The following is a 23057-nucleotide window of genomic DNA, read 5'->3' as shown; positions in this document are numbered from 1 at the left end:
AAGCACAAACTATATCTAGAAGAGAATGTAACCAATCAGCGCAGTATTCCCTTTTCTTACCACTAGTTTGGGAAAGCTCATTCCAACAAGGAAGTTGGCTGTCCAATTGCAGCATCCTGCAACAGCCATTGCCGCAGGACGGGGCCCCTGGGAGAAAAGCTCAGCCACAATGAACCATGGAATGGGACCGGGGCCCAGCTCAAACATAGCCACAAAAAACATGACAGCCAGGATTGCTATGTAGCTCATAGCTGGGATGTGCTTCTGCTCAGAAAGTGGGAAGAAAAAGGAAATCATGAGACAAAAATGGACATGACAGATTTACTGACTGAAAATTTGAATAGAATCTAATGATGAGAACATCTGTTGTTGAATCGCAACTCTAATTGCCTTTCAAGACTCTTAATAACTGTGTTATTTCTCCTTTTAAGAACCATGTTTAGTCTTCTGTCGACCTAAATGGAAAATTATTACAAAAGACTACTAACTATGGCAGAAATGAATTATTTCATGAGCTGAAAGTCCATCTAAACGGACTGAAAGGAAAAACCTTTTAAGAATTCACAATGAACATTTATCCCACTCTGCAGTTTTCAAAAACATGGTCAACTTATTTCAGCTTCACTGTTTTGTTTCAGTCTCAGAGCACATCTTAATGCCTTCTACTATTAATTGCCCATTTTAAAGATGTATACATTTTAGACATCTGGGGTGTTATTGAGACTTAATGACCCCAAGATCTGCTAACTACCTTTCTGTCTGTTGAAAGAATTTTACTGAATATACTTGTGTATTGTGAGCTCACCAACAGTAGGGAGAATGTCATGACCAGGGCACTGACAGCCATCCCACCCAATCCCAGGAGATGAAGAGTCCTTCGTCCAGCCTTTTCCACCAGGAAGAGCTGAAGGACATAGAAGAGTGTGTGATGGTCTGCAGAATGCATCTAAATGCAAGCAGAAAATCCGAAGGTTGCTGAGTCACTTACAGAAACAACAGTGAAGATGGTGTTGACGATGCCGGCTCCTATTGTGGCGTAGATGGGTTGCTTTACCCCAGCTGAGCTAAAGATCCCTGTGGAGTAGTAAAACACCTGAAGGATGTGAACAGAAAAAAAAAGAAGAAAATCATGGTTAAAATGCTAATTATTTTATTATAGGTTTCAGAAACAGGCTCTAACTTTGTTAAGGTATCTGAAGGTACTATAACAAAAATCACATCTTATTTCAAAGCTGTCATTATAAAACATACCAACTCATACAGTTTTACAGATAATCCTATAATTTTCCAAATTGACTGATTCTTGATTTTTTCATGTTGTCTTAAGATGAGATATTTAAATTTGGGGCATAAGAGAGCAAAGGTTTATGTTTACAAAGTATGTGTCTTGTTCTTTACTTACAGCGTTGATTCCTGAAAGCTGCTGAGAGAGCTGCAGCATGACGGCAATGAGGAGGGGCTGTCTATAGGTCGCTGAGCGAAACAGCTCAGCGATGGTCACCTTCTTCTCTTTCGCCATCTTTGCACTCTCCTCCTTCATCTCCTGGAGCTCTTTGTTCACATCCTCCGTGCCGCGCAGACGAACCAGGGCTGTCAAAAAGAGTTAAACGTTTTGACAGAAACAATGAAAGACCACCATTTCAATATGATTCATTGTCTATGCTGTCAGTCATAAAAGGTTTAACTTCTGGTTATGTATAACATGTTGTTTATGTTCATGTAAGATGGGGAAGACAAGTAAACCTTTGAGAGGACCCAAGCAAAGTGTGCTTTAAAAGAAAGGGAAAAAACCCTACTGACTTACCTAAGCTCTTGCGTTTCTAACAATATTTCTAACAGTATTTCTAAACTGTTTTGAACAGATTCACAAAGCTGCTTAATTTTTGTCTCATCTTTTTTGTGTGCTGTCTGTTTCATTTCTATACTGGATCCTTGAAACATATTTCTCTAACTACAAGCAGACATAAACATTCACATCTTGATCAACACAGGAACTACTACTAATGCAATACTAATGAAAGGTCCCGCTTTTTTTAAAAGATTCAGCTTTTTTGTCTTGGCTCCCTTAGAACAGCTCTTACAGCTCTCAAATAACTCTTTATTCATTATTCCCTAGTTGTTCTCTCTTCAGCCACAAACACACGAGTTGCAGAAAATCACAGGAAGCTCCAGATCATGACAAAATGTAAGAACTCCTCAAAACTGTAAGAATGACATGTTGGTGTGTGGAGAAATCCTTGCTGGAATGGTATTTCTAAAGCTGAGGTCAAACCTTCGTTTAGCAGCGGTCACATCCCTTTGGCTTTTATACCTTCGCTTTAGGCGAGTTGAAATGCCACAGATCCAATTTTAAACAGTAGATGGCACTGCAGATAAAATGTGGCTTTATCAAACAACAGAATAGCAGAAGAAGAGTGGACATAGAGATTGCATATGTAACAAAACTGTAACTACATAGTTGGCCTCATACAATGACCGTTACTTTTTAGCCATACTTACAAGTAGATCAAACGCTTTGGCAATATTTTTCTCCCTGTGTTTATATTAAACTTTGCATATGCTTGTGAAAACCAAGGTGCCTTTAGAGTTTGCCTTGCTGCTGTTTTGTTTGGCGGCTGCCACAGGCAGACTGTTATACCAATGGGGTAACGACCGGCTGAAATGACATTCCACTCAAAAACAGTGTGTGCATGTTCGCTTCTGTCACGAGATGCTTTGCCTGTGGTCAGAAACTGCGAATATAAACTGGTTGTAAATCAAAACTTGATGTGGATGGTTAGAATTCACCAGACAGTAAAATACAGGGCACTTCCCTTTAATTGGAAAATAAAATGTCAAAAATGTATCCATCCATCCATCCACCCATCCATCCATCCATTCCATCCATCCATCCATCCATCCATCCATCCATCCATCCATCCATCCATCCATCCATCCATCCATCCATCCATCCATCCATCCATCCATCCATCCATCCATCCATCCTTCGTGATGATTTTCCTCTCTTTGCGTAGTGACCAGTCTTGCATGTAGAAGCAGCAATATTCTGTTTGTTTTGTGTCTACCTTTGCGTGCTTGTTCTTCTTGTTTAAGGTTGATCAGAATGAAGCGGGGGCTCTCAGGACAGAAGGGCAGCAGGATACACTGCAGCACAGCAGGGGCCACGGTAAGGGCCAAGAGCAGGGGCCACAGCTTGTCAGAGCCCAACAGAAACTCCAGACCAAAGATCTAAAAGAAAAAATAACTAATTTAACTCTATGGGTTTTAAGGTGTACGGGGGTTACGTTTAAAACTTATTAATGCACATGAATTTCTCATTGCTGAGTATTTTGTTGAAAGATGCTTTCAACAAAATCTTCAGCTTTGATTCATTTCATCACTGATTTTGGTTTTTCTCACTTTCTTGAATTGTGTAGTATTTATGGTTTTTATTTAAAGTATTTAAGTATGTTTAAGGAATGACAAATAAAGCAAAGTAATTAATTATATGAAATTTAGTAAGTGTTTGTAAGGTTGTAATGTTTCTAACCTGCGCAATCAGGATGCCCACTACCACACCGAGCTGATGCAGAGTACCAAATGCTCCGCGAAGCGGCGTCGGTGACACCTCGCCCACGTACATGGGAGTCAGCCCGGTAAAGAGACCACAGAACAGGCCAATGACCAGACGACCTGCAATCACCATCTCATAGGAGGAGCAAATGGTGGAAAACCCCATGAGGAGGCCTCCGATCACTGCCAGAGTGTTCACCAGAAACATGGAGCGCCGTCTGAGTAGAACAAGAGTAAAGAAACATTAAATTATTGAAAACATAAACTAGTGGTACAGCAAATGATTTCTGGATGAGGGCTTTAAATAGAAATAAGATAACTTAGTTATTTGATTAACTTAGTCAACTTAGTTTTACTTTTATGTCAAATCATTGATAGGTGATAAGAGATAGATAGATAGATAGATAGATAGATAGATAGATAGATAGATAGATAGATAGATAGATAGATAGATAGATAGATAGATAGATAGATAGATAGATAGATAGATAGATAGATAGATAGATAGATAGATAGATAGATAGATAGATAGATAGATAGATAGATAGATAGATAGATAGATAGATAGATAGATAGATAGATAGATAGATAGATAGATAGATATGAAATTGTGAAATCTATAAATACTATCATTAAATTGTATCTCTTACCTGCCAAATCGGTTGGCCATGACGCCCACACTGAAGGAGCCCACCATGCCACCCACACTGAAGATGGAAACAGCAACGCTCCAGACAATGGTACAAACCCCTGGGCCGATAGGCTCACCATAACGTTCCATCCAGGTGTTATTGAAGAAAGATCGCAGTTTCTAAATGTAACAGTAGATGCATGGGTTAAGACACAATTAAAAGATAAGTAGCTCTTCCTCTTTAGTGGTTATAAAACCAATACTTTATTGGTTTTTAACATATAATTTTCTATTTAAACATGAAAAACATCCCTTGGTTAGTTTTTTAAAAGCAAAACTAGCCTTTGACAGATTTGTTTTAATAAAGATAATAAAGGTATTCAGAAAATGGCATTATGTTTGTTTTGATTGAAAAAAAACAAAACACTGTTTAGCCTCCATAACCAGCGTAGATGTGTTTAAACATAGATATTAAACAATCACACAGTTTTCAGCTGTTAATGTAAAGAGAGAAACTTTATTTGTCATTAACATCAACTTAAAGATGTCATATTTACTGTAGGCAATATATATGGACTTTTTCATGTCAATATCGGTTATAGCTTTACTGCATCTTAGTTTCATAGCAGGAGCCTCCCCATCCCACACTCAGCGGCTTTTGGGTAAGACCCTTTCCAATTCAATCCTGGTAAATGTGGTCTTAGCATAAGTATTACAAATTAAATATTTAGATGCTTTTTAAGATATTTAATACAGTAGGTCAGTACATGCTGTAGTAACACTCTTTTTTGCCATTAATGCCTGTATTTAATAATTTAGTAGGATCTAATTGGGCAATAAATATAACATTGTTTTAAAACTTTTCCAACGGCAACGAAGAACTCTATTTACTGCTTTCCTTTCCTTAGCTACCTTTCGGAGATTTGCAGTATAACATTTTAAGATTTTTTGTTTTTCTTTTCCATCTGAATATATTAATAAGCAAGATTTCTGTTTGGTAGCTTGGTAGTAAACTTCACCAACCTGTTCCGGAGCATTGATGACTCCTGTGTTGTAACCAAACTGCAGAGAGCCGATGACAGCAGTGCCCAGTGAGAACAGGAGATAACATGTTACTTGATTTTCCTGAGGGACAAAGTAATGGAAAGAACGGGAACAAGAAGAATAATTGAGGTTGATGAGGTTGATGCAAAGAGATACAAATAAATATGAAATCTGAGATCTTAAAGGCTTTGTAGAACACAAAACTGGGATGCCGGTGGTAGGACAGGTCAGTGATTCAGCAAATATAGCAGTAAACTCAAACACTTAAAAGCTTGACATTTTTACATGTTCTTGCTACTAATAACAGGATGCTTTCGGCAAATTTCAAGTAAAATGTTTAAAACTTTTTATTTTTTCTTCTAAAGCCTTGCAAATAGTTTTATTAAGCTAATTTCTGTGATGAACAGTTTTCATGACTCGGTGTGACTTTTTCCTGAATATAATTGGATAAATTCAAATTAAATTTGATTCCAAAGCCACCTACCAGCTGTTGTGGTACAGCTTGGCCCCTTTAATGTCATTGATTTATCTATATAATGAAACAAAATTAAATCAACCTTCATTACAATAAGATGTCTAAACGCCTTAACCTTATCAAGCCTCAGCAGAGTTTATAAGAATGTGTTTTGCTATTTTACTCTGCATTTTGGAACATTTGAAGAGGAAAACATAGTTTGATGTGAATAAAGAAGCATCACCATGTTAAAGATGAACCATGAACACTTTCAGAAGCTGCAAGGTCAACAATACATAATAAATAGGTACAATGTACTTACTGCAGTGCAGCCATTGTTTGATTTTATGAATATTTAATTTATTTTGTGTGATTATTATTTATTTATTTGTAATAATACATTTAGTTTATATTAATCTATTATTTTCATTCTGAAGCCCACTACAACATGAATACATGCACCCTATCTAATACAGATTTTCAGGGACAACTTTCTTTAAAATAAACTGTTGGACAATTGTCAAAACTTACCTTTTGCTATTTTAATACGCATTATGGAGGATCATATGGGTGGAAATACATCATAAGGTTAGTCCAGTCTGTGGATAAACACCCTTCTTGAGGTCAACGTCATATTTCTGACAAAAGTAAACAGCCATTCTTTTACCCAGCCAGATAATGAGTTTATTAAATGGGTCTTAACATACATTATAATGAATAATTAATGCACATAAGGTGCATGACTTGGGGCTGGGCCAGAATGCATAAATATAGGTCACTAGATGTTATTGCCTCTGCTGATGTTAGAGTTCAAGCACAAAGTCAGCAGCTGAAAGAGACTGAGAGTGCTGACAGCGGCAGAACTGGCTGCTGCTATATGAGACAGCAGAGGAGTGTGGGCCGGCCTCAGGTGATCCTCTGCCTCTGCTTTATCAATATCAGAATAAGGTCGAACAGTATTAGCAGAGTGAATACTCAGTCGTTTTAGGCAAAGGGTTGTTGGCCAAACAGAGTGCATTTGGGATGGAAATAAAACAAACAAGCATTAATGAAATCTTCAACTTATAATTACTTCAAAAAGAGAGAAACATCTGCTCTGGAACTTCATGTTAACTAGAGGATCAGTGGGACTTAAAGGTCTAATTTTGCTGATCAATAGATGAGGATGCAAATAATCTACTGTAACTTAGAACTATGTAGTACAAGCAATTATTGTTAAATCAGAGAGTGTCTGTTTAAAAGCAGACAAGTTACAGGGTGAAAGTGTTTTATTACTAATAGGTTGTGTTGTGATTTGTATTTTGGACATATTTCAGTATAATGCTGTCTCTGGGAACTGAAATAAATTTGCTAAAATATAGAATACTTAGTAAAGTTAAAAAGCCAGTCAGGAAGCAGCTGTTTAAAAGATACCAGCAGATTGGTTGGAAGGTGGGGTCTGATTGTGGATATAACAATTAAAAAGAGGATAAATGCTGGATTCAAAATGTTGTAAGTTGGAAAATCTGTGGCATTAGCTAACTGATGTGTTGCGAACTACAAGGCAAAGTAAGTTTATCTGTATAGCACATTTCAGCAACAAAACAATTCAAAGTGCTTTACATGATGGAAACAAAAGAAAGAAAAACGCATAAAAAAGTACATAGCATTGGCATAATAAATGAAAGCAAGCACAAGTTGGACTTCAGACTGAAATTAATGTTTCACCTGCTATTTTAAATAGAAAAGTCAAAGGCAACTCTAAACAAATGAGTTTTAACATTAATTTAAAAGAAGTCAGGGATTTAGCATTTTTGCAGTTTTCTGGTAGTTTGTTCAGGAACTAGTTCACAAATAGGGTATGTACAGTACCATGTGCTCCAATGGTTCAATGAAACAAAAACTGTCGGATCGTCAAGTAGCTAGTTTATACCTCCAACCTTCACCAAATTTTAAATGTGTTGCAGCCATATTGGATGTTGAACCTCCTTAGGAGAGCTTGCAAGTAGACAGGCAGGAATGACAGCAGGTTTCAGGCAGAAGCAGCAGAAGAAGAAATAACATGCTGAAGACAATGAAGATTATTTGGCAGAGAGCTGTGAACCCCAGGCTTGAAGGGAAGGCCTTTGAACTCTGGATATTAAAGGTGCATCGAGAGTCTGCCCTCTGACCGTAATAGTGAGGCTGAGATTGCAGTTTGTTGTGAGTGAACAATCTCCTGAGATGAAAGTATAATATTCAAGATTTATTTGAAACATTAGAAGCGGAAAGTCTGTGCTACTCTACAGACTAACATAATTCTTCTTATTTAATTTAGATGGGAAAATAAAGAGTATTTTCCCCACAATGACTTTTTCTCATTAAAGAAGCTTTCTTTTATTTTTATAGGTTTAAACATTAAACTACTGTAAGCTTCATTTTATAGTATTCCTTTCACTATGTCATCACCAGTTTTTGTTAATCAAGTTATTCTTTAATTGCAACATCACCTTATCCACAGGGTTTGAAAAACAACCTCCTACCTTGATGTGTAGGAATGTTGGCATAAAACCTTTTTATAAACAATTCAACTCAATTATGTCATTAGAATTTGAAAGATCATCCTTATTGTTGGTTTAGTTATCTGCTACAGATGGATGCAGACATCTACACACTACATATTTCATTTTTAGAAATAGGACAAGAACTTTTATTATGAGCAGTATTCATTTTGTAATTTTCTATTTTGTTTTTGCAATTTCTTCCTCTGGATGACTGCTGGGAGACCTTGACTGGATTCTCTGTCACCATTAAGAAACATCTGCATTATTGAGAACCTGAATGTATATATATATATATATATATATATATATATATTTTTTTTTTTTTTTTTGGGGGGGGCATTAGTCACCTTTATTCAAAGTTATCTCACAGGAAACAGTCAAAGAGATATGGGTTAAAGACCTGCAGCAAATGTCCTAAGATCCAAATTTGAACCCTGGAAGCTACATAAAGCACTAACCTGCATGTATAGGGTGCCTGTTGCAATAACATGTATTAACTCCCAAAATAGACTTACTGAGTTGTACAGTAGGTATATTCACATTTCCATGCATTCAGAAAAAATGGTGTAGTTATTGCATGCCTTATTGGTTTGTCTGGGTTGGTATTTTGCATGGTTAGGCCTTGCTGCATCCTCCCCCATTATTTGCATGTAGCATATATGACCCTCCACTGATCCAACCATAGTCCTGCAGGGACAGCTAAGTGGAGATGTTGATGCATTTTCTAAGCTGTTTTTCTGTCTGCATTATTCAATTTATTTTATTATCTTTGGATTTGGAAATATTGATTTTTTAATGCTTAGCTTGTGTACTTAAATAGTAATAGAAGCAACTATGGTTTTTCTTAGCTGGAATAAGCTCATGAAACCAGAGTTTTGGACCTCTCAGGTAAGAGAAATCATACTGTAAGAAAGTAAAAAAATGAAGGTGAATTTTTCTCTCTTTGAGGGAAAGGTACTGATGGTATTCTGACCACAGTTCTTCAACATTGACTGCTCCAGTGTAATAGTTACTTGACGAATGGGAACAGGCTCCAGTTTTCTTTTTAGGGTAAAGTTAATTTATAACCCCCCATCCCCCATCAATATCCATCAGGTTTTCTTCAGAAAATCAAATTTCCCAGCACTTTACATGTAAAATGGTATTTGCTCTGAATATATTTGAGAGATTCTCTTTTAGTCTCAGGTTTAATAAGACAAGTTGTTTTTAAATAAGCCTTTTCAACATTTTCCGCTTTCTTGGTTGTCTGCTAGAAAGTTCCCGGAGGAATGTGGAGACATTTGAAAGCGATCATTAATCCTGTCCTCATACCCTGAAAGCTTCAGGTGTGTCTGTTGCAGATGGATGACTTATTGCGTGTCTCTTAAAAAGACACTAAATACATAGAGCTTCATTTTAAATTGTTGTTCTACTGTTTTGTTTAATTACGCATTTTAATTCAATAATAAGCCAGTAAGAATTTGCACACATGCAGTGAGAAAATGATAACATCTGGATGTCCATTAAATAGCATGACTCTAACCCCAAAGGTTTTCTTTTACTCTTTTGCCATCCCTACTGCTAATAAGACTGTGCTGAGTCTTTTATAGCAGTTCATAATGTTGGAGCAAAGAGGAATATTTAACTTCTTCTTCAGCTCAACCTGCAGGTTTTCTTCATGATTTATAGGTGTGTGTACTGTGATAACCATGACAGACGGTTGATGTCATGTTAAATTAAAAAAAGTCAAGCATAAATATATAAAAAAGACTTCAGTTATATTTGCTTTAAAAAGTTTGAACCAACAATTGTGCCACCTATGTTTTTTGTTGAAAACAATTATTTCCTAGCATGTTTACATCAATAAATAAATGGGATCAAATGAAAGGTTGGATTTTGTTTTTACATTTTCAGTTCCTTTTTTTTTTCATTTCAGCTACTGCAACAAAAAAATACATCCATCAAAATATTTTTTACATCTTTACCACCGCTGCCAATAAATATGACTGTATAATTACATTTTCCAAACAATTTTAGAGGAAAAACATGTTTGTTAGGCCACCCTTTGGAAAAAGAAACCAATCATTCACAATCTGTCTGAAACCACCAACATCACTGTATATTTAATGAACAGATGCACCTAGGAGAGAGCCGCTAGTACTACAGGAGCAACATAAAACCCACAAATAATCAAGCTATTTGTAAAAAGGATGGTCTTCTCCTTTATTCTCTTTATTTCTTCTTTATTGACTGTGTTTTTCTCAGATTATTTTGTCATGTAACAGTGACTCAGTGAGATTCACAAGTCACATGACTGCACTCTAATATCTCTGACAAAGATCAATAGGATTTCTCTACGTCAAACATCCAAATCACTGCTTCTTAGCTGCTTTTTTATTCATAAAGCAAAAATATTTTCACATAGATCTTTTCTAGCTGTGGAACTCAGCTGAATTTGAATCATTTTGTTCTCACTGGATCACAGAATATTTCCCCCTCCTTGTTAAAATTGTCCACATTAAAAAAAATATTTTCAAAACAGTTGAGAATGTTTAATGATTCAGTAATATTCAGTAACTTTCAGCAGCATCCAGTTGTAGCATGGCAGATTAGCTGAACAGATATTGTGTTACTATGGAAACCAAGTTATCACACATCTTATCTTGCACTCCTCACATACAGATCTATGAATCTAAATCTATGTAGATTTAACTAAGACAGATGAAAATGACAAGTTATTTTGAAACCCACAAATGAAAGACAATTTAAATCATGCAGCTATTTTCCCTTTAATTAATTAAATCTGTTTGTCTGTCACTTGTCTCCCTACCTTCCCCCTTCCACATTCTTACCTCAAGCTGGAAACTGCCATTTTATTGACACAGGCTAATAGACATTAAGCTGTAACCAGGCAATATACACACAGGTCTCATAAAATAAAACCAATTAAGACTCCTGAAAGTGCACAGCAACATTACATGAAAGCTTGGTGCAAGAACATGTGTGCACACAGCCGCAAAATGAATAAGGTGAGATGCTCTAATTCACTCCAAAGATCGGGGATCTCATTTAGAGGAAATCTGTCCATTTACATAAACTAGGTGGAAGTCATAAGGAAGCAGAAAAAAAGCTAGCTCAAAATTGATCCTCATAATATCCCTGTCACACATATACATTTACTAACTGTGTGTTTTACTAAATAAAAGTGCTGCAGGTGGCGCCTGTTATTAAGGACATACTGTGGTCTGGTTTAAAATGGAAGAAAAAAGGCATACAACTATTAAATGTGTTATAAATAACAACACACTCACCAATAATTATTCAAAAACTTAATAACAATTTTCTTTGTGGTAATAAAACAATCAGTTTCCATGTGGAATTTCATTAGCCTTGGTATTTGATCAGGGGATCTGTGTTTATCTATGAACATTAACAAGCTTAAATGTTTTTCCCAGCCTACTTACCACCCCATCCCCCCTCCACCCCTGTTCTCTGACACACTCCTGGTAACATTTGGTAACAATGCCAGATATTGACCAGAAGGTCAATTCATTGACACATGTTCTCACACATGTTAAATTCACCAAAGTAAACCACTTTACTTGAGGTAATGTATCAACAAGGAAACACCAACTGTACAACAATGCTAGTTTCTATGAGCTTATACTTTCTGTGATAGGAAACAGATGGAACTAGCATCAGTTAAATAAATAAACAGGATATACAGGTCCTTCTCAAAATATTAGCATATTGTGATAAAGTTCATTATTTTCCATAATGTCATGATGAAAATTTAACATTCATATATTTTAGATTCATTGCACACTAACTGAAATATTTCAGGTCTTTTATTGTCTTAATACGGATGATTTTGGCATACAGCTCATGAAAACCCAAAATTCCTATCTCACAAAATTAGCATATTTCATCCGACCAATAAAAGAAAAGTGTTTTTAATACAAAAAACGTCAACCTTCAAATAATCATGTACAGTTATGCACTCAATACTTGGTCGGGAATCCTTTTGCAGAAATGACTGCTTCAATGCGGCGTGGCATGGAGGCAATCAGCCTGTGGCACTGCTGAGGTCTTATGGAGGCCCAGGATGCTTCGATAGCGGCCTTTAGCTCATCCAGAGTGTTGGGTCTTGAGTCTCTCAACGTTCTCTTCACAATATCCCACAGATTCTCTATGGTGTTCAGGTCAGGAGAGTTGGCAGGCCAATTGAGCACAGTGATACCATGGTCAGTAAACCATTTACCAGTGGTTTTGGCACTGTGAGCAGGTGCCAGGTCGTGCTGAAAAATGAAATCTTCATCTCCATAAAGCTTTTCAGCAGATGGAAGCATGAAGTGCTCCAAAATCTCCTGATAGCTAGCTGCATTGACCCTGCCCTTGATAAAACACAGTGGACCAACACCAGCAGCTGACACGGCACCCCAGACCATCACTCACTTGGTACTTGACACTGGACTTCTGGCATTTTGGCATTTCCTTCTCCCCAGTCTTCCTCCAGACTCTGGCACCTTGATTTCCGAATGACATGCAGAATTTGCTTTCATCCGAAAAAAGTACTTTGGACCACTGAGCAACAGTCCAGTGCTGCTTCTCTGTAGCCCAGGTCTGGGGAATGCGGCACCTGTAGCCCATTTCCTGCACACGCCTGTGCACGGTGGCTCTGGATGTTTCTACTCCAGACTCAGTCCACTGCTTCCGCAGGTCCCCCAAGGTCTGGAATCAGACCTTCTCCACAATCTTACTCAGGGTCCGGTCACCTCTTCTCGTTGTGCAGCGTTTTCTGCCACACTTTTTCCTTCCCACAGACTTCCCACTGAGGTGCCTTGATACAGCACTCTGGGAACAGCCTATTCGTACAGAAATGTATTTCTGTGTCTTACACTCTTGCTTGAGGGTGTCAATAGTGGCCTTCTGGACAGCAGTCAGGTCGGCAGTCTTACCCATGATTGGGGTTTTGAGTGATGAACCAGGCTGGGAGTTTTAAAGGCCTCAGGAATCTTTTGCAGGTGTTTAGAGTTAACTCGTTGATTCAGATGATTAGGTTCATAGCTCGTTTAGAGACCCTTTTAATGATATGCTAATTTTGTGAGATAGGAATTTTGGGTTTTCATGAGCTGTATGCCAAAATCATCCGTATTAAGACAATAAAAGACCTGAAATATTTCAGTTAGTGTGCAATGAATCTAAAATATATGAATGTTAAATTTTCATCATTACAATATGGAAAATAATGAACTTTATCACAATATGCTAATATTTTGAGAAGGACCAGTAGAATATAGAATTCTATAATCCGAAGTAGAACAAGAACATTACTGCTTTCTAGATGGAAGCTGGAAAATATCATGTTAGTCCAGTCAGTCATTTTCTACCGCTTATTCCATAGTGGGTCGCGGGGGAGCTGGTGCCTATCTCCAGCAGTTTATGGGCGAGAGGGGGGGTACACCCTGGACAGGTCACCAGTCCATCGCAGGGCAACACACAAACAACCATGCACACAGTCATTCACACACCTAAGGGCAATTTAGAGAGACCAATTAACAGGCATGTCTTTGGACTGTGGGAGGAAGCCGGAGTACCCGGTGAGAACCCATGCATGCACGGGGAGAACATGCAAACTCCATGCAGAAAGATCCCTCGCCAGGAATCGAACCCAGGACCTTCTTGCTGAAAGGCAGAAGGAAGCCATTAAACTCCATGAACAAAGACCCAAACCTCTTGGGACCTCGCTGGTTGGCAGCCTCCTGAATTCTTCACTCCTTGCAAACCATTCAAGAACCTTGTCCACCCTCCTCCTTTTCCACCGCGCCTACTTCTGAAGACTTGGACCCGTTAATCATTCTGGCACACAGTTACTCCATCCTCATCAGTCTCACGGATAAACAACATCTTGTTCTCTCCACGTCTCACCCTCTGGCGGATCCTTCCATTAACCCTGTAAGACTAACTCTTTATTCATTAGTTCAAGACCCTGAGTTTACCCTGCTCATCATCCTGTTTGTTTTGCAGTTGGTTTCCCGGTTCCTGTTTCCCTGCTCAGGTCACTTCACTGTAAATAAACACGTTACCGCAAAACTTTGTCTCCTGAATTGCTTTTCTGCATGTGGGTCAGATCCGTAAGAACCAATATGACACAGTCAGACCAACCAAAAGTAACAGTCAAGCTACAGAAAAAGGATTGAAGTTTCTTTCTATTTTTCTTTTCAAAAATCGTTACTCTGATATTCCTAAATAAAGTTTAATGCAACTAAATGATATAATGTTGGGGACACAGCAATCATGATGTGGAATATAGAGCTCTACCAGATCAGGCCAAAGCTGAAACCTTTGGCTTACATGTAAATTGCAATATGTGCAAGAAAAGCAACACTGCACATCATCCTGAACACACCTTCATCACAGTGAAACATGGCAATATCATGCTGCAGGGGTGCCGTTCTTCAGAAGGGACAAGAAAGTTATATGGAAGATGGATAGATCTAAATACAGGAATACAACGCAAGCCTGAAAGATAGCCTGTTAGAGGATGCATATCTACAACAAAATAGTTTGGACAGAATCCTGTTCATGTCTGAGAACGGCCAAGTCAAAGTCCAGACCTACATCAAATTGATACTTAGTGACAAAACTTGAAAACTAATGAATAGAAATGACTGGGAGCTGCTGAAACTGGCAGCCTGCTCTTGCAGCACAGGAAGATGTTCACCGATTGTTTAAATTCAATCTGATTAAGCTGGTGCAATTATGAATGGAGCAAAATGGACAGCTGTGACTGCAGTGCAAGATACTTCTACAAAGTATTGATTCTGGATCACCGATTCATTTGAATGACCCACTTTAAATTGTATACTCTCTGCATTAGATTATGCTATTTGTATCAGGTAGTCTGAATGCAGTTTTTTGTTTGTGATTCTTTTCAAGTAATAGTTGGAGCCTTCCCCATAAAGCATGCAGTAATCTATTTTTCTCGCTTGTTTTGCATATGTCACCTACTGAATCTGGCTTTCTCTGTTTTCCAGAAGTCCTTTACAGGACACCCAATGGATAGACCTGAATGAGTCATGCTTAATTAACATGTACATGCAGAAACCCATGCACATTCAACAGAAAATCAAAGAAAAGTCAAAGAGAAGGGGAAAAAATGCACATTGTAGTTAATATTGTTTGCTGTTTTTAAATAAGTAGTTAAATGTGTTTTACAGTGGACGTTCTTTGTCTATAAAACATGTTCTCATTGTGATAGGATATCGAAGTGGATGTGATAAGTGAACAGTTAATTATATAATTCACTTTTTTACTTATATTGAAGCACAAACATTCCTTGTATTTTACAAAAATCATCACTATGTTTATCAGCATAATAAGGCTTTCACATTATTGGTCCTAACTGCCTATTCGAATATCCACTCATAAAATATTTGTTCATGGATTCTAAAATCCTCAGAACACAGGTCTGATATTCCAATCACACAACATCCACAGCATTTGCAGGGGGGCTGTGTGACTCATGGAAACACTAAAGCATACATTACCACCCACACACCAATGCTTAGAGACTTAGCTTATTTAGAAAGACATGCACTGCTAAGATATCACATCACTGAGCTGTTTCAGTTTAATTTAACTGTATTTTACATTGGTCTAATACAAACTACATCAGCATAAATGCCTGACATCCTTTATTTAAATACGGGCAAAAAATTCAAAATCACTTGCCTGGCCTTCCATCTTCTCAAAGATGCTATAGATGCTCGCTCAGTTGTCAAGTGTGATGTCTGATATTTGAAGACTGCAGGATGCAAAAGGAAATAGAAAAAGTGGGAGGGGTCGTCAGGTGGTGGTGCTCACTGCATTACCGCCAGCGCGAACAGCTGCAAAACATGGAAAACCTCGTTAGTCGCTGTCCGTGGTACCAAAACAAGTTTTATAAGGACCGATTTTCAGTAAAGACATAAATGGTAGATGTAAACGTCTATTTCTGAGGTCAATAGAAGGCCAAGTAGCAGAGTTAACCCCAGCTGAGGCTTTCTAAGATCCCAGATATGATCCCAGTCTGGTCAGTGAGAAGAGACTCACCTGTCGTGACTACAGGAAACCCTCAGCAGGCTGCAGCACGTATCTTTTTGGAAGCACTGGCTCACACAATTCGTCCCTTACAGAGGGCTGCGAGGGACAAGGCACGTAACCACACGCTATGGTTTTATCCGTCTTTGCTCGGCCTATGAGAGGAGGCAACGCCAGGGTGTCGTGATGTAGCCCCGCCCTTACTTTTGCGTGCAAAAACCCATGACTCCAGCGAGACATCACCGCATCCCGTGAGGCCTCCGCGTCCAATGGAACGCGGCCCTTACTCGGTTAGTTGGTCAGAACAGGCGCATGCGCTTCCCGTGGGGAGGGGGGGTGGGGGTTGGGGACGTGTGTCACAGTTGGTCGTGAGGATGTGATTGTATACCCCCACTCGCTCTCTCAAACACTCCCTCTCCGGTGTCCTCCATGATGCTTCCAGAAGTTGACCTTGGCAGCTGCTGCTGATGCAACGCGGCCCGTTTATGGGACATCTTGTCATGTGATGCAGCTCCGTTTTAACACGATCACTTGAAAAATGTGTATTTTATTTTATTTTATTTTAGAATTTTCTAATAGGATGTACAGTAGAAACTACTTACTAAAATTAATTACAAGGGCACAAGTCAAGTTATACACATTTTTTGTCAAAATCACATTGAGACTGGAAAACGGACCGTGTGAAATACTTTCCTGAAGACACAAAAAATGTAGAAAAAGTAACTCTTCCTTTTAGCATTTCTAACAAAAGATGCTAAGACCAGTTGAAGGTGTACGTTGTATTCTTATTTTCTGGATCGCATTTTTCTTCTACTGCTTGTTTTATAGGAAATGAACTTTACATTTTGCTCTTTTTTTTAATTCACTGCAAGAAAAACCTTAATCTCTTCACTCCAGCTGCAACTGCAGCTTCCAGTCTTTTGGATTAGGCCTTTACCAACTTTGCACACTTGAGACAAAACCTTTGATCCATTTGCAATATTGATCAAGCTCAGTTAGATGGGGTCCATTTTAAACCTTATCCCTTTAACTCCACTTTTCCTCTCATAAACTTTGACTAGCTTTCTTGTCCCTTCTAAAGAAAAGCCTCCCTGCAGGATTATGCTGTCCCACCATGCTTCACCTTCCAGATGGTGTATTCAGGATTATGTGTACTTTATTTTGCCTCCACAAGTAATATCTTGAACACTACCCCAAGATTTTGGTATCATCTGATTGGAGCACCTTCTTCTGCAGGGTTGCCATGTCCCCTAGATGGCCTGTGACAAACTGCAAACAGTTTCTTATGGACTTTTTAAATAATGGCTTTCTTGACACTCTTCAATGATTGCCAGATTTGTGGAGGGCTTTACTATTATTTGTCCTGTCCAAAAATGTTCCTTCCTGAGCTGTACACCTCTGCAGTTCTTTCAGAACTACCATTGGTTTCTTGGCTAGCTAGGTGGATGGTGATGCTTTGATATGGTAGCAGCTGTCCCATACTATTCCAGTTTTAAATGGTGGATTTAACAGTGCTTTCTGAGATGCTTGGGATATTTATTTAAAACCTAAAAACCTCTCCACAAGTTTATACCTGACCAATGTGCTTTATTCCTTAGTCTTGATGATACTGTTTGTTCACTAATATTCTCTAACAAACTTTTACGGAATGGTTGCATTTATACTGAAAATAATTGTGCACTCTATTTTTGAGTTTGGTAACTTCTGAAGGCAATGGGTTTAAAAATTTTTAAAAATCAGCCCCAAGCCATGCTTTGACCAAGGAATCTGAAATCTGGTACACATATGTAACTTCTCAGGACTCACAAAAAAGTCTCTTGGCGTGTTGGTCCAAACCCCACAGGAAGTCAGCCATTTTGGATTGAACTTGCTAGTTTGGACCCCATTTTTGCTGTTTCTAGCCCACGTATCTGAGCGAACTCCTCCTACAGCTTTTGACTTACAGACTTTGAAATCAATGAGTATAGTCTTAAGGGACTGGGGATTAAAAGTTATCAAAAGCTTTTTGATACATGAAAGTATATGGGCGTGGCTAAGCCTCAAAATATGACCTTCTGGGATTTATCCATGTGATGACTGGAACAATATTCAATTGTCAACTGCTGACATCATTGAAGCCCCCCCTCCTGAGAACAGGAAGTGTAATGTTTCACTTAGTGTGGGCCATATTTCATCTCCTTCACCTAATCAACATGAAACTGTCTCCAATGAGACGATGGTCTAACTTGGTCTCCAGTACTGACAGGTTTGGCTGGAGGCTGTGGCCATGGCGTGACATCAGACTTCGTCACACCGCCATGGCCACAGCCATATGTTTGGCTCTAAATTACACATGCATGGTACAATTTACTCCAAACTGTATATGCTTGATCTTTGTCAACCCCTAAACAGCTCTTGATAACATTGGAAGATGGTTCAACGTCGACCCCTAGGACACTTAACGTGCTCTATCTCCCTCATACATCTTTGGATCCACCTCAAATTTAGTATGCATCATTGAGGATCAATGCTGAACATGTTCACTCAGTTAATTGATGACATCACCTTAGCCCCACCCACTAACAAACAAGTGAGTGTAGCTTTCATCAGGAAGGTCAGATTTCAGCTACATTTTTAATGCTTCTCGGCAGAGCAGTACTCGGCTTCACCGAAGATTGTATGACAGCCCGCTCACTCTGCAACCTACTGGTGATGTGCACAACTGAGCGGTGGGATCGTCAGTGGCGTGGAATAGGCGATGCCAGGCTCCTGCGGTCGCTGCACAGGCCGAGTTGTGCTGAGGTGCGAGGGCCTTCAATGCTCCTTGCAGCTTTAATTTAATTTATTCTTACAAGTACCCTCTTTATTTTGCTGCAGATAAAACCACAAGCGTTGGAATAATATGGAATCAAAAGTGACTGAAAACTAATGCGGATATGAAGAAGCACTAAGCACTTGCTTGTAAAAAAGAAATGCACAAAGAATGTTTCACAGCAATGGATTTTGTTATTTGGCTGCTTTATATTCAGAAATACTGGAATGTTTCATGTTGAGATGATTGGAAGAGAAAGAAACAATGACTGACTTGTCGTCAAATCCTCCCAGCAAAAGATCCTGATTCCAGCTGGCCATCCCATTTCTCAACCTGGAAAAACAAATTAAGGAAACCAGAGGAGGCAATCGATATAAAAACAAATGAAGATACTATATTTCAAGTAAAAATAACAAAACAAAGAAAAAAACTAAATATATAATTTTGAAATTGTCAACTCTGATACTTTAAACCTCATTTTATTTATAATGCCTCTACATCTTAGGACAGATGTCTTGCATTGGCAGGTTCAAATGCTAAAAGAGGACAAGATTTTTTTGGGTGACGAAAGTTGTGTCCTGTGCCAAATAAAAATGTATACAGTAAATTCTAGTAATAGAAAATGAATTCCTTTGATACACGTTGGATTAGTAACATAACTCAGAATTGGTGGCAGCAGATTATCTGTATGAATTTACTTCTGTAAATCCTTATCATGATAAACATACCCAGCTGATGGGGCAGAGACTCTTGTACACCCTGCGGTACCACTGACAAGGAGCCGTGTCCTGGTTTTTAGCTGAAAGGGCTTTGTTACATCTGTGGAAGTCTGTTAAGACAATTTAAGGACAGGAAACACTGTTAGGTATGAAGCAAAAGGTAAACAGCAGGACTGTTCATTCTGTAATAATAAGAATTAGTCACTCATATGTGCAACCACATTTCCCCTAAGATAATACTGCAATAGGTAGTTACTAGAAATGACTCCTGTATACAATTTGTTCGTTCGTTCATCGTCTTCTGCTTATCCGGGACCGGGTCGCGGGGGCAGCAGACTCAACAGAGACGCCCAGACGTCCCTCTCCCCAGACACCTCCTCCAGTTCCTCCAGGGGGAGTCCAAGGCGTTCCCAGGCCAGCCGAGAGACATAGTCCCTCCAGCGTGTCCTGGGCCGTCCCCTGGGCCTCCTCCCGGTGGGACGTGCCTGGAACACCTCCCGAGGAAGGCGTCCAGGAGGCATCCGGTATAGATGCCCGAGCCACCTCAACTGGCTCCTCTCGATGTGGAGGAGCAGCGGCTCTACTCCGAGCCCCTCCCGGATGGCCGAGCTCCTCATCCTATCTCTAAGGGAGTGCCCGGCCACCCTACGGAGGAAGCTCATTTCAGCCGCTTGTATCCGGGATCTCGTTCTTTCGGTCATGACCCAAAGTTCATGGCCATAGGTGAGGGTAGGAACGTAGACCGACCAGTAAATTGAGAGCTTTGCTTTTCGGCTCAGCTCTCTCTTCACCACAATGGACCGGCACAGCGCCCCCATTACTGTGGCAGCCGCACCGATCCGTCTGTCGATCTCCCGCTTCATTCTTCCCTCACTCGTGAACAAGACCCCGAGATACTTAAACTCCTCCACTTGAGGCAGGAACTCCCCTCCAACCTGAAGAGGACAAGCCACCCTTTTCCGGTCGAGTACCATGGCCTCGGACTTGGAGGAGCTGATCCTCATCACAGCCGCTTCACACTCGGCTGCGAACCGCCACAGCGCATGCTGTAGGTCTTGGCTAGAGGGGGCCAGCAGGACCACGTCATCCGCAAAAAGAAGAGACGAAATCCACTGGTCCCCAAACCCGACCCCCTCCGGCCCTTGGCTGCGTCTAGAAATCCTGTCCATAAAAGTTATGAACAGGACCGCAATACTGCAATAGGTAGTTACTAGAAATGACTCCTATATACAATTTGTACAATTCAAAACATTTTGATCTCCAAAAAATGTTTTATCACTGATCGTCAAGTAAAGGATTTCTGTGATTTGCAGATATTTACAGTTTTGCACACATCTACATTGCACAAAATATGTCACCAAATCCAAAAATTATTTTAAAAATCTAGAAATTTTGCATACTAACAACGTTTGATGTGCAGAGTAAATACTATTTCACCATCAGCTCTGTTGAGGTTAAAGCTGAGGAAGCAGCTGCACAAATTATGCCATGTATAATGAAGTGGTGCTGAAAACCAACCATTACAGCTATTTCTTATTTATTATTCATGCTCCAACAGCTCCGTCTCTCTTTCTCTTGGATGCTGGTAGAGTATCTCTGGCCTAGAAATATTACAGATTATGTAACCTTCCTCTGTGTATCGTGTGTATTGAGGCTGGATGTCGATCCAACGTTATAAGAAGGGATAGACATTGTTTTTTTAAATAAATATTCAACAAAACATTCAAACTATTTTTACAGCGTTTTTTATCCAATGCGCTTTTCTCCAAAATAATAGTAAATTTAATCAAAAAGCCTACAAAGACTACATACAGCTGCAGTTCTAACACATGTAACCATGGACAGCAGTAAAGTTAGAACAGGTGCGGAAAAACTTTCCAAACTCTGGTTCTATACTTTGGTTCAACTCAGTGTTAAAATGAGAACAGAAACGATATGAGAAACCAGGCAGGTGGCACTAAAAATATAAAAAAAAATATATATATTAAGCACACTGTCTTGTTTACCTAAATAGTTCTGGTAGCAGTTCCGGGTCTGGTTGGTGTTGGGGAACCTGGCATCAAAAGGAGCCGTCCTGTAGTTCTTAATCTTTTCTTCAAACTTGTCAGACATTTTCAGCTTAAATATTTAAGACAAGTTCAACGGCAGGAGAAAAAATTATATTGAACTGCTTGATAAATATAAGAATAACAATGTACTAGGATTACAAATAAACATGGGAGGCAAATGCAATCAATACAAATTAGAAAGATAATTTGAAATGAATCAGGTAAGCTCCTAATGTCAATTAATAATTGCATAAACATGCTTAGTTTGCAGACTGAATCAAGAATCTAACAGATTTGAACCTAAAATGAATGAACACAGAATAAATTAATATAAAAAACTGCATTGGCTAATGTGGCTAATGGGCTACTTTAGAAAACGTTTCAGGCACAGGAAAACAATTTTTAGATTTAGCATTCCATGAAAGGTCACTATTTAATGTGAAAGTTTTTGATAACAGATAATTCAATATGTACCAGTACATATATACTTTTATTTCAAGTTCATTTTAAAGTTTATTTCAAATACCATTTAAAAGACAATCACATATTAGTATCTGTAAATCAGATCTGTGAATATGCAGTATGAACTATGTGAAAGAAAACATTTGTTCTTTTTAAACCTTTTTTCAAGTAATGTACAAAAAATAAACACATTATGAAAAGAAAAAGAAAATAGTACACCCGAAATACAAGTAACGACATTTGGTAATATTATTGTTTGCATTTTAATAGTGCTAGAAATTACATAATCTGTTCATCTGATGTAACTATAAGCTTTAAATACCAAGCTTTAAATACGAGAAACAACTGTTTCTGCCTTCATCAATGACGACTCAAATCTAGTTCAATGTGCAGAGAAAATGACACATTTTATAAACTATATCAAGTTTTCAAGTTTATTCTCTAACTGTAATTAACAAATGAGTAAGTATTGCCCTTCATCTGCCTAGGAGATAAATATAGTAAATTCTGGCTAAGCTTGGTCAGCAGCGGTTACTAAATCCCTTCTAATGAGTACATTTCTATTATCTGTTTGACGTTATTGATACTATTTACACGAGAAGACTCGCACATTTTATTTCAATTAGTGATGTTATGTTGCTACACTAAATATTCTTTCAGCGAAAAAACATTTACAATACCTTCTCAAATAAACTCTAATCCGCACTCGTTCTTTCGGCTCAGCGACTGCACTTGCACACAAAGCATGCTGGGAAACAGAGTCTATAAGAAGC

The 23057-nt window shown here is 38.7% G+C and overlaps 2 protein-coding genes across 3 annotated transcripts in view; both read right to left on the bottom strand.

Moving 5' to 3' along the window:
• Positions 1 to 16050, bottom strand: part of LOC124879022 (solute carrier family 2, facilitated glucose transporter member 1-like) — a 21536-nt gene extending 5486 nt beyond the window's left edge. Inside the window, exons 1-9 of the mRNA XM_047383280.1 lie at positions 15917 to 16050; positions 5207 to 5308; positions 4203 to 4363; positions 3530 to 3770; positions 3066 to 3228; positions 1403 to 1590; positions 989 to 1093; positions 806 to 904; positions 61 to 264 (exon numbers count right to left, since the gene is read on the bottom strand). Of these exons, the coding sequence (XP_047239236.1) occupies positions 61 to 264; positions 806 to 904; positions 989 to 1093; positions 1403 to 1590; positions 3066 to 3228; positions 3530 to 3770; positions 4203 to 4363; positions 5207 to 5308; positions 15917 to 15928 (1275 nt within the window). The 5' untranslated portion in view covers positions 15929 to 16050. The remainder of the gene's footprint in view (positions 1 to 60; positions 265 to 805; positions 905 to 988; positions 1094 to 1402; positions 1591 to 3065; positions 3229 to 3529; positions 3771 to 4202; positions 4364 to 5206; positions 5309 to 15916) is intronic.
• Positions 15941 to 23057, bottom strand: LOC124879026 (cytochrome c oxidase subunit 6B1-like). 2 transcript variants are annotated; one of them, XM_047383291.1, is made up of 5 exons: positions 22965 to 23057; positions 21781 to 21892; positions 19784 to 19884; positions 19329 to 19388; positions 15941 to 16071 (listed from the first exon to the last, which is right to left on the bottom strand). In XM_047383291.1, exons 2-4 carry the CDS (start codon positions 21884 to 21886, stop codon positions 19335 to 19337), a joined length of 261 nt encoding a protein of 86 aa, XP_047239247.1. In that variant the 5' UTR covers positions 21887 to 21892; positions 22965 to 23057; the 3' UTR covers positions 15941 to 16071; positions 19329 to 19334. The 2 variants fall into 2 exon arrangements, with proteins under 2 accessions (XP_047239247.1, XP_047239246.1); XM_047383290.1 differs by lacking the exon at positions 15941 to 16071 and having other exon boundaries at positions 19230 to 19388; positions 22965 to 23056.

Source organism: Girardinichthys multiradiatus, chromosome 13 (assembly GCF_021462225.1).
Source record: "Girardinichthys multiradiatus isolate DD_20200921_A chromosome 13, DD_fGirMul_XY1, whole genome shotgun sequence".
Lineage (NCBI taxonomy): Eukaryota > Metazoa > Chordata > Actinopteri > Cyprinodontiformes > Goodeidae > Girardinichthys > Girardinichthys multiradiatus.
Note: the sequence above shows the minus strand (reverse complement) of the source record. Positions and strands in the feature narration are given on the sequence as shown.

Excerpts from the sequence above, each read along its gene's own strand:
- LOC124879026 (XM_047383291.1), bottom strand. The coding sequence starts at position 21,886 with ATGTCTGACAAGTTTGAAGAAAAGATTAAGAACTACAGGACGGCTCCT. Across the intron at positions 19,885-21,780 it reads CTGCTACCAGAACTATTTAG|ACTTCCACAGATGTAACAAA; the intron begins GTAAACAAGACA and ends TTGTCTTAACAG. Across the intron at positions 19,389-19,783 it reads GTCTCTGCCCCATCAGCTGG|GTTGAGAAATGGGATGGCCA; the intron begins GTATGTTTATCA and ends TTGTTTTTCCAG.